This window comes from Phragmites australis, chromosome 6 (assembly GCF_958298935.1).
Source record: "Phragmites australis chromosome 6, lpPhrAust1.1, whole genome shotgun sequence".
Taxonomy (NCBI): Eukaryota; Viridiplantae; Streptophyta; class Magnoliopsida; order Poales; family Poaceae; genus Phragmites; species Phragmites australis.
Genome location: NC_084926.1, coordinates 23,455,928 through 23,467,841, shown reverse-complemented (window position 1 = coordinate 23,467,841; position 11,914 = coordinate 23,455,928). Strand labels below are relative to the sequence as shown.

The window sequence follows — 11,914 nt, the reverse complement described above, 5'->3', positions numbered from 1 at the left end:
GTATGAGCATAATCTACACGTTAAAAATACTAGGAGCTACGAAATATGTATTTAAATTTCATGGGTCAATAATACGGGTTTGATCTTCATTAATCCATGATTTATTATTGGTAGCTCCAAAATTGATGAAATCAATTTTGTAAATCTTGTTAATTTATGCCCTGTTTAGTAAAAATACAAACACTCATGCTAAGAATAGTTAACTTTCTAATTAGGGCTAAGCTTTGTTTTAAGCTTAATTAATCCAGAAAATAGTAAATGTTTAACAATAAGTAAAGTTAAGGAAATTGTTAATGCTTTAAAACTCATGTCACGAAGCATTGCACCTCCTTCATGCTCATCATTGCACACATTCTTCTTTAAACGAATGAAGGTCCAGAGCGTGACGCAAGAGTGATTGAGGGTAACACCGAGGCACACCACTTCTGTGAGTTCTGTTCGGGAAGTATCAGGCAAACACCAGAGTAGAAAGGCAAGCATCTAAATATATTGCACCCTTTGTTCAAATTAAATAGAGTCTAAATTGATAAATTATGCTTTATATATGTTTGCATGTGTTGAGTCCAGTATCGGGCTAATATGGATAGAACCTATGTTGATGCATTATCTCTACCTCGACTTACTAATGAATCCTTGTCATTGTAGTCTTGTTGATATAGTTGTTTTCTAGCTTCAAGATTTATTCGAAATGCTTAGCAATACTTAGGTCCTCGGTAGAAGTCGAGCGACGGTGTTGCCGTTTTTCGCGAGCCTAGGGCTTAATCACTGTTCACAGATACAAAGATGAGGTTGAGATGAATGGTTGAGATGTGAGATTGATGCGATATGTGGGCGGTGTTAGGGGTATCTTCTGCCCAGGAGGAGTCATCTGGGTAGTTTGGGAGAGAAGCCCAGATGCAATAGACCGCTTGCATCATTTAAGGCCGTTCGTCGGTACATTTGGCTCTAGCACTTTTCGTACTCACCACATGCTGATCTAATGGCAAGTTAAGCCAATTATCATATACCATGTCAACACTTGTCTTGCGGCTCTATGACGCGTAAGAGAAAAAGAAAAGGAGAAGCAAGGTGGCGAGGAGCCAGAGGTGTCCGGGACACGCTCGTGGTAACCCTGGTGCCATAGGGGCATTGCAAGTGGGTGGTTCCGGGTATGAGAAAGGTTGACTCGAGTACTCCTTGTGTGTACTTTCGTGAGTAGCACAAGCCGAATGATCCTCGAGTCGTGTGGGTAAAGTTGTACCCCCTACAGGGTGTAAGAACAATTTGAATTGCCGTGCTCTCGGTCATGAGCATGCTATTGTTCCATTTGTATCGGTCGTAAAGTCTACGAATGTGGGATAATATTATGATATGATGGAAATGGTTGGTAGTTTTTGTTGATGAGGTACTATGGTTACTATACATACATGTTCAAATTGTAGTTTACAGGGTAGAAAGTGTAGTTGTTTTTTAGTTAAGTATAGATGCTCACACATATGTGTCCAGGTTGCTTGCCGCATATGTTTTACTTAACCTTGTGGCCTACTCTTGCTAACAGCTTAATGCATAATCCTTGTAGTCAAGCTATATATATGTGCTCTATATAGTTTAAGTCTTGCGAGTACCTTCGTACTCATGCCTGCGCTTTCAGATTCTGCTGGTGAGGGTGATGCGGTGTTTAGCTACTTCGTGCCCGCCGATGCAGGTGGTGGACAAGAGTAGTGCATCCTACTCTGGTGAGGCGTAGCTTTTAGGGTGGAGCCTAAGGGTATATGGCTCCACTCTCCTTTTGTTGTTGTTAAGGTTTTATTCTTCCACTACGTAGTTTCTCTTTGTGTAAACTATTGCAAATGGTTGCATGCTTAAGAACTTGTAATATAACTTTAACTACTTGTTCTTTCTTAAGCTATATTGTGTACATGTTGGAAAGGCATGTGTTCCGATCTTGGGCACAAAACACGTGCCGGGACTACCAGGATGGTATTCTGGTTAATCATTGAGGTGGTATTTATAAATAATGATCCTCCTGATGATTAATTAGAATAATGTTTAGACGGTTCCTCACAAAACCCCTTTTGATGAGCAAGATATTTGGGATACAATTAAATCCATGCATCCAGAAAAGGCACCTGATCTAGATGGCTATATTGGTTTTTTTTCAAGCACTGCTAGCAAATGATAAAGGAGGATCTCATTGATGCCATCAACGACTTTTCAACCTTGTGATCAGATAAGCTACACCTTATAAAAAAGGCTAACATCATTCTGCTACCAAAAAATAGATGCATAAGTAGTGTTAAACTATATGCCGATTAGTTTGATCTCCACCCTATCCAAAATCTTCACAAAACTACAGGCAAATAGACTTGCACCTTTCGTGGATGAGCTTATCTAAAAAGGACAGAGCGCCTTCATCAAGAAATGAAGCATACATGATAACTTCCTCTACGTTCAAAATGTCATCCGAAGCCTACACAAGAGCAAGCGACCTGCGGTCTTCATTAAACTGGACATCTCCAAAGCATTTGACTTGGTGAGCTAGCCATACCTCCTTGAGGTAATGCAAAATTTGGGCTTCGACCAAACTTGGAGATACTAGGTTTTGGCCAACTTTGCATCTTCATCCTCGCAAGTCCTTCTAAATGTTCTGCTAGGTCCGACCTTTAAACACGTTAAAGGACTGCACCAGGGCGATCCGCTATCGTCGATGCTTTTCATTCTTACAATGGACCCATTACAAAGGATGATTTCTTTGGCCGAGCAGCAAGGCATCCTCAGCCCCGTCCTACCTCGTTTCGCAAAATTAAGATGCTCCCTTTATGTGGATGATGTGACATTTTTTACCAACCCAGATAGAGAAGAACTCCTCGCATTGCAAACTCTACTAAAGGCTTTTGAAGACTGCTCAAAGCCAGGGATTAACCTTGCCAAAACCGAAATCTACACAATTCATTGTGATCAAATCCCTATGGACCAGATCATAGAGGGCTTCCCCGGTAGGATGGGATCGTTTCCATGCAGATATTTAGGTCTCCCTCTGCACACCAGACAGGTAAGGAGAGTGGATGTCTAACCACTCATAGAAAAAATTGGGGACATGCTCCCAGGATGGTAAGGAAAGTTCTTCTCTCTCACTGGTAGAGAAACTCTCATCAAATCGGTGCTTTCCTCCCAGACAACTTACCTATTAACCGTTCTCCCCTTGCAAAAGTGGCTTCTTAAGAAGATTGACAGATTTCGGAGAAGCTTCCTCTAGAGGGGGGAAGACCCAGACAAGGTCTCTGGGGGACATTATTTGGTCAATTGGCTAGCTATGACAAAGCCAAGAGATTTGGGTGGCCTCGATATCCTAGACCCATGGTATTTTGCTAGAGCCCTGCGACTTTGGTGGTTGTGGCTTCAATGGCAAGATGATAGACTGTGAAATGGTTTCTCGGTACCTTGCGATCAAACGGATATTGCCCTTTTTAACGCCTCGATAAAAGTAACGATCAACAATGGTGGGAAGACATCCTTTTGACACTCGAGTTAGCTTGTTTGGTAGTCTCTCATCTTTGCTATGTCTTTGAGGAAAAAATTTACAATGAAACAAGGGCTCTCGGAATATAGATGGCTTCGATACATTAACCAAATTGCAACCGTGCAAGAGCTTCTCCAAATCTTGCAAAGAGGGGAAACTTGGCGCCTTTGTGACCAAGAGGACGAAACACCTACAAACTTATGCAAAGACCACGTCTTTATATGACAGGTTTGATCACAATTGTCTACTTGGTTGCATCTGCCCACCCTACCATAGATTTCGCCTACCGTACTATCATGGGTTGGTGTACTGCAGCGTCACGCGGAATCGATAAAAACTCTAGAGATACTTTGATGGTTTGGTGGTTGTTTTTGGTGAAATATTTAGAAGGAAAGGAACTATAGAACTTTCCAAAACATTGGAAGTACTATCTCCGTTTTCAAATAATTGACACCGGTACTGTAGCAACTAGTAACTTTGACAATAATAATTTTTAAAATATTTAAGCAAGTAAAATAAAAATAGTATTGTTAGATTTGCCATAAAAAATAGTTTAGAATGATTTACGTGTGCACTTATGAAAAATTGACGATCAAATATTGATGCTTGAAGTCAATGGTGACAATTATTTAAAAACAAAAGTAGTACCATGCAACAAGTTGCAGAGCGAATCAAGGAGCAATTGGATACATTCCAAATGACTATGCTCGGTTGATCTCTAGCATTTGCGTTTTGTTTTCGTTAGTTGTGTATCTGGGTCTCTGTTGTTCCATGTTTCTCGGGGTTATTTCTTCTCCTAATATTTTGCATTAGGCCTTTGTATGTAACATTTTGGACTTTGAACTTTTGTTTTGTCCTTCTTTAATAAAATCAGTAAATCTCATACTGTCTTTTGAAAAAAAAAACCTATGATGTGGACGGAAAAAATACGCGTCCATTCCATCTGAATTGCCCGGGTACCATCGCTGCTGGTGGTGCTGGCAAGTGGAGGACGACGCGGACACGCTGCGGCTCGGGAGCAAACGCGTAGCCGTCGCCGCCGGGCGCCTCGATCATGGAGAGTGGAACGCAGCAGGCCGGGGTGGCAACACCGGCACCTTCGAATCCGAGCTGCAAGTTGAAAGAAACCGCGCATCATCACGCACGCCCTTGCAACTCGCACTCGTCAGGCTAGCATCAGACGGTCCCAGTGATCGCGACTCACGGGCAACTTTGGCAGGCAAACAGCACACGTTGTGAAGAGCTGGCTTCGCATTTCTTTTCTTATTTTTTGTTTGTTTGTTTGCACGACAGGATCAGTTCGTGGTCGTTGCACTGCCTGCCGACCAAGTTTGGCCATCGTTGGGTCGAGTTCCTAACCTTTGTAGTGTGTGTTCGTCGTTAGGCGACCTGCACTGAGTGTGAGAGAGAAGCCCTTGCCCTGGTCCATCGATTCGGCAAGAGTTGACTGCTCCACTTGTACCAACTTGTGCCGATCGATCGATGCAACGGGTGAGGTCGCGGCTTCACCTAGTGTCATTTTCTTCTCCATCTACGAGATACACACGGTGCCCGATGTTCATTTCGGTCCTTCACGTTATTGTCCCCTGCAATAGAGTAGAAAAAAAAGGGGGCACATGCTTCAGCATCGTGAAGATATGTTCTTTTTTGTTACAGTATGGGTCAACTGTACCGTTGGAGCATCCATTTTGTCCTTGGAGGTCGAGTTGACTGTGGCTTCCAAGAAACCAACACATGGCGCCATTAAAGTCCGCCGTGTTGTTTACTGCAACTCCACGTCGGTCTATTATTATGTTAATCAAAGCTTAAGTACCGACGCGCATCGCATCTGTCCTGTACGGTGATCGTCTAGTGCTCAGTCCAGTCCTCACGAGTGGCGCCACGCCAGCTGACGGCTACAGGAACCTTAGCGTCCAAGGATTCGAAATTTCGAACTACTTCTCTCCTGCGCAGTGTCACAAACCTACGGGATAGAAGGTTCGGGAGAGAGATTGACCCGGAAGAAGAGAAGGAATCCTATTCAGATCGGAAGTCAATTTAGTTTTGTCTTCAGGGTTATCCCTCTCTCACTCCAGTACAAGGTCTTAAGCCCAAATCAGTCTCGCAAGACCCACATGTCATACCCGCGTCTAGCTGGACATAGGCTAATCCAAGTTAGTTCAGCTCGTCGAGTTGGCACTCCTTTTTTCTGTCTTGCTTACCGCTGGGTTAGCTTGCTGATTGAAGCAAATTTTATACTCTTCTTTATCATTTTTATTAAACACGTATATTAAGATATACAAAAGTTAGTAGTAATTTTAAATGAAAAATGACAAAAAAAACTCTTAGAAACTAATCTACCATGGGTAAGAGATATTTGTATGAATAAACTAAGAAACTACGTCTCGAAAAATATGAAATGATAAGTATTTAAAAATAAATAAAATGATCAAAAGTGACAAGTATTAAAAAAAGAGGAAATAAGACTCTGTCTTGAAAGACTCTTGTAAGATCTCGTACACGTTATTTATTTCATAATTCAATAGCTAGGCTAAAGAATAGAGAGAATAAATAGATACCTATTATTATATAGAAAAGTATTTTGGTAAGGTAGATTCCAATAAAATTTATTTTCCTTCATCCATCTCTAATCCAATTCGCGCCAACCACGAGCACATTGCATGATGGTGAGCCAGCGAGCTATCGATGGTGGGCGCCAGACGTGAAAGCGGGGCAGCACAGCCTTCTCAGTCACTACCGCGACGGATCAAGCAGCCCCCACACAGGCTTGCCTCCTCCTCCCGTGCCTGTCCGCCACTGTCGCTCCTCCGCCTCTCACCGCCCACACGTGGTGCTTCTGCCCGTGCTGGCTTGCCGCCGCTGCTGTTCCGCTCGTCCAAGCCGCCTTCCTCCTACAGCCGCGACGGAAGGATCAGGCAGCCCCCGCACGGCCTTGCATCACCGCGGAGCTCTCATTCGACTACCGCCTCGCCCCTGAGCACTGCCTCCCCGCCTCCCAGGAATACGACACCAAGGCTATATCATGGCTCCGCGCGGACGCCACCGTCGACCCCTGGCTCGCCGACGCAGCGGACGTCGCCCGCATATTCGTTGCCGACGACTCGACCGGTGGCAACATCACCCACCACATCGCCGCCACATTCGGCAAGACCAACCTCAACCCGCCGGTCTAGCTCCGCGAGTACTTCCTCCTCACGCTAGCTATGGTCGGCGAGGCCCGGACGTGCGTCGAGATGGAATGCCTGCCCGACGCGTTCCTCACCAAAGTGGCATGGGGATGGATCCACGAGACTTACTCTGGCCAGTTGCTCTCCTCTCCCCGTCGTCGATCGCACCCTTGATATCTCCGATCGTCAACGCAGTCAAGGAGCGTAGCCCACTTAATATCTCCGACGTGGAGAACCACTTCAAGGTAAGCGCACTGCAAATCCCTGCGTTCAACCTATAGAGCTTAGTGCTATCACTTACATGCACACAACCTGTTCGATTGAATGTCTGAATTGCCAGGAGACTTATTTTTCCCCTTTTCTAGAAAATCGTTTGAAAAATACTTTCTTGAATTAGGTTCCAGTGCTGGCCTTGATGAAGGCAACGTGTCTAAATGGAGGCCTCTACTGGGGCACGACAGATTCATATGTTTTTTTTCTTTTGTGCAGCCATGCAATCCTAGTTGCAATCTTAATCACAATTACTATCCACTGGATTTTATTATGTAGCCTAATGGTGCTAAGTTCTCAAGCTAATTGTTGCAAGTTTAGTTTTGGAATCAAAATACGAATCATAGTATCTTTCCATATGTGCCAGCTTGCAACAACACCAGCATGTCCATGCCTGAGCTTGAAATCGTTCATTGATGTTTGACAAACAGGTACCATACCCTTGATTAGCAACAAAGAAACAAAATAACTTTCCCTGAAAAACTCTTCAGATTAATTTTGTGTGGTCTCATTCTTTATGTGGCTTTGTTTCCTCTTCGTTCTTTTTTAGGGCAGATAAGGTTCTATAGTTGCTACCTTGAATGTTCAGAAGATGAATTGCCTTTTAGGTGTTCATTTCTTAGAAATCTCGGGCAAGAAAATTAAGCAATGCGGTCATACCTACACTCTATATTGTTGAAATGGCTTGAAAAGATTAACTTAAAGAGTAACACCTTACTGTTTGTATCTAACATTGTCGATACTATTCTTTTGTGAAAGAGACATTGTCAATACTTGGTGCAATTGATCTTTTGTCAATAATTTCTTGATTTTGTAAGGTGTTGGTCACACAAAGATGCTCCCTGCTATGGTTTTGGCAGCAATATTCGATCCATTCTTCGAACAAATTTTTAAGTGAACCAACTCATACACTTGAGTAACACTCTTTCTTTTCTTTACTTTTAGAACAAGTAAGCCCTTTCTTTGATATGGTTGCAGACGGCTTAAGGGTAGTACCTTCGCTGCTGGTTCAACTCATCGCGTGCCAAGATTTCATCCTCCAGAACATGAAGGTGAGCACCTTGGTTGTGCCTTTGTCTATCTGTTCACTTTGAATGATGGTATTGGTTTCATGGTTTGATCATCGGACAGGAGCACTATATGCCTATATGAAGCAATTAGCACTTCCTCCACTTTCATATGTGCTTTTGCAATGACCAAATCGACTAGAGCCCAAATATACTTTTCTCAGATATCAAGCCAGACAATTTTCTGATAGATCTTGGTAAAAGGGCACATCCGGTGATTAGATATGTTTTCTCAATCTACCTTTACTCATAGGATCAATAGGACGTGCACTTGTTAATTACTTTCAATTGCTGTATAAATTTACATTTTATATTTTGGACTTGCAAAGAAGTAAATAGTTTTGTAATATATGTCATTACCCTCAAGAAAAAATGTATATTTTGCTCTGGTACAGGACAAATGTCCAAGTTACTGATACAACAGTCGTTCAAGAAATGTTGACATACCAAGCTTACGCCGTAGAAGAAGTTTTTGGTTGGTCGTTCTTGATTATTTGTCAGTAAGAGATGTAAGCTATTCTAGAATGTGGATCGCCTACAATGGTTAATTTCGTTATTTTAGAATTCTCAAGGGCATATTCCTCTTGTCTTTTGGAGCTTCGCTTCTTGCTGCAATATTTTCTCTACTATGCGAACTCATCCTGTTTGGTAAACCGGTATTTGTACTTGGGATGTTTGGTTAGCAAAAGCAACTCACATGATGCAATTATGCGACTTGTAGGAAGTAAAACAATATTGTGTGTTAGCCATTGCAATATAGGGAATCGGCCGTCGATGAACCACGGCATCTGGAGCACATGCGCGTCCGCCGCGGTGAGCCGACGTTCCGGGTTGCTGTCCAGCAGCCCGCTGAGCACTTGAAGCCGGCCTTCGAGAGCACCTCCTTCAGGAACACCTCTCGCAGGCGGCCGGTGTCCCGGCAATCCCGCACACGCTGCGCGGTCTCCGGGTCGCGCATCGCCAGCCGGAACAACCCGTGCCAGTCCTTGATGCCCTGCGCGCCAACCACGTCCAGCATCTTGCGCAGGACATCTGCGTCCGTCTTGGTGTCGAAGAAAGCCCTGCCGTCGCCGCCGGCGAGGAGCTCGGCCATGATGCAGCCGAGCGCCTTCGTGTCAATGCGGCCGTCGTAGTCCTTTGAGCCGAGGAAGATCTCGGGCGTGCGGTAGGGTCTCCACGTCGCCAACGGCAAGTACTCGGCTTCCTTTCGCGTGACCGGCTCCGACATGGCAAAGTCACAGATCTCTTTAGGCGGTTGTTGCTTATCGTCGACGGCGGGCGCGCCCTTCTCCTTGTCCAGTGGGTTCTGAGTCCTGTCCTCCACGCCGTGGTCGATCAGCACGTTTTCGGGCTTGATATCCCTGTGCAGGATGCCTGCCTCTTGCGACCTCCCGTCTCCCGACACCGGCGAGGAGTTGGCGCATGATCCGGCGCACCTCCGCCTTGCGGAACGGTAGGCTGAGGAGGTCCCGGGACACCATGTAGGCGCGAAAGTTCATAGGCGCAACGTACTCCATGACTATGACGCTGTCGCCCTCGCTGTTGCTGTGGTCGGCGAATGTGCGCCGGAGCTCGAAGACTGATGGGCGGCCTTGGCACACCTTGAGGAACATCACCTCCCTCGCGAACTCGGCCACGCCCTTCTGGACGAAGCTCACGGGGGAACGCAGAGCATGTACGTGGCTTCAAATCGCGCCCCTTGGGCCGAATCTCGTACCGCAACCGCACGCCGTCTCCCTGTTGGGCTGAGTGCCTTCGTGGCTTACTTAATTTGGACCACGAGAGGCCATTCGCATTGGACTTGCATTAAAATTTATGTTGGGCTGCCCATTTACTTCCCTTTTGAGTTTTTTATATTTTTTTCATTAAAATTTTAAATAAATTGATCCTCGTGGAAAAAAAATGCAAAATTAGGTACTGCAGGCCCTTGAGAGGGCGGTTAGCAGGCTTGCCACCTAGTGGGAGGGCGGTTAGCAGCCTTGCTGCCCTCCCAAGAGGCGGTTATAGCATGTTATTTTGTAAAATTTGCAAAGTTTATTGTATTTCGTCAAAATTTGAAATAGGGATTTTGTAAAATTTGGAATTAAAAAGGTTGAAGAGTAGTGAACACGGTATACCGAGGAAGCGAGAATTTGGAGTAGATTACGTAATATTCAGAGAATAAAAAATCAATATTTGTAAACAAATTGTATATGTGAAGCACTCGCAGCATATTACGCGGGTATGAGGTTGCGAACGGCGACAAACATAAGATTAAACATATAGTGAAAAATATTACACGAGACTGTAACCACGATGACACAACGAGGAAAAAAAAGGTGGCATGTACGGTTCGCACAAAGACCTACTTATTAGTGCGCCGCTCCTAATCATAACATACCTTAGGGAGTGGAAATATGTCGGGTTACATTAGATACTCTCTATTGAGTTCATCTAGGATATTTTCCCTTTCGGAGGGCATCGGGACCTACCGCCTTAGCACGGCGGGCTCTCTCCCGCTTCCTTGCCCTCTCAGTCTCTCGAGCCTGAGCCACGGTATGGTCGTGCGTCTCCTTCCTCATGCGCTCTTCTTCCTGCTACTTCAGGCGAAGTTTCTCTTGTTGTTGCTCGTACTCCCGACGTATGTAAGCTTCCCTTCTCCACCTCATGGTCATGTCGACCCACTGCTTCTGTTCCTCATTTTGCTCATTGTCGAGCCATTGAATAAAATCACAGAGCGGTGGAGGGGACTGAACAAACAGAACAAGATGAGAGGTTAGTAAAATAGGGTGCAAAATCCGTAAAGATGTGGCTGATATTTGTTGCTATACCGGTGGATACTCATATGTTCCATATTGAGACTTGTCACATTGGTAATTGGCACACATAAAGAAGCGTAGCCCATAGGTGTATAAGATGTCATGCGACTCGTGAAGCCTGCAACAGTCACCATAGAAGCACATCGGTGGTTCGATCCCTTGAGTGATGAAAATCCTCCAATATTTCTTTGGTGGGTTTGATGGAGCTGAGGAAGATATTGCACTTGAGAGATATGAGAAATGAATGGTGCATCAATGTATGGATGTTGGACTATTTATGGTGGGAGAAGGCAGGAGCATTGGATTCCCTCTTGAAGAAAGGAGTGAGTGGAAGAGCTTAGAGGGTGGCAGGAGTATTGGATTCCATCTTGAAATTGTGACATTGATGCTGGACAGAGATTCCATGTGTATTGGTACATGTGTTGTCATTTATTTTGTGGTAAAAGTTGTCCCGTGTTGTCACTTCTTGTCTAAAGCCTGCGCAAGGAGACATGTGTTGTCATTTCATGGTTAAAGTTGAGCGGTCATATCGTTTCTACATATTACACCAGGAAAGAGATGATGTCATTTAATGGTTGAAGTTCAGTAGTGTGGTCACTTCGTGATTAAAGTTATACTCCCAACAGAGTTATCGAGCGTTCACTTCATGTGTAAGTAGCTTTGTAAGATATACTTTTCTAGGTCTGTCTTGAACGGTTCATACATGGGTGAGGACGATAGAAAGTAGCATATGATCATGTTGGATTAAGAAATGCAACTAGCGTGCTATCACATTGGAATAAGAAATACAGTTACAACATGCTAAGTGGATCATAAAGGTTACACGCGTCCAAATATGTAAGAGTACATCGTGAATCGAATATGCATATGTAAGTTACAAAAACAAATGTACAATCCTACTGCTGTTTCCCCCGCTACCGTCAATCGTTCCCCCCATCGTGGTCCCGCTGCCGCTGCCGCTGGTTGACCCTCACGTGGCCCCTGGAGTAGGTGAGAGGGTCGGGTGGATCGACCTGCCCGGTACGCCTAGTAGGGAGCACCGGTGTCGAGACCTCGTCCTGTGTGGGCTGTGTTCGAAGTGGAGCACTAGGTACCTAGGACCGCTAGAGGACG

At 44.8% G+C, this 11,914-nt stretch overlaps 1 protein-coding gene and 1 long non-coding RNA gene across 3 annotated transcripts; one reads left to right on the top strand and one right to left on the bottom strand.

The window, feature by feature from the left end:
- Nucleotides 1-6,162: 6,162 nt before the first annotated feature.
- On the top strand, nucleotides 6,163-8,392 carry LOC133922142 (uncharacterized). 2 transcript variants are annotated; one of them, XR_009910394.1, is made up of 3 exons: nucleotides 6,163-6,911; nucleotides 7,064-7,988; nucleotides 8,068-8,392. It is a non-coding gene; the product is annotated as an uncharacterized LOC133922142 (long non-coding RNA). The 2 variants fall into 2 exon arrangements; XR_009910393.1 differs by having other exon boundaries at nucleotides 6,171-6,911; nucleotides 7,755-7,988.
- Nucleotides 8,393-8,745: 353 nt separating this feature from the next.
- Nucleotides 8,746-9,616, bottom strand: LOC133923080 (putative cyclin-dependent kinase F-2). The gene is made up of 2 exons (XM_062368533.1): nucleotides 9,516-9,616; nucleotides 8,746-9,445 (listed from the first exon to the last, which is right to left on the bottom strand). The coding sequence occupies exons 1-2, from the start codon at nucleotides 9,614-9,616 to the stop codon at nucleotides 8,746-8,748; spliced, it is 801 nt and encodes a 266-aa protein (XP_062224517.1).
- Between the last annotated feature and the right edge of the window lie 2,298 nt (nucleotides 9,617-11,914).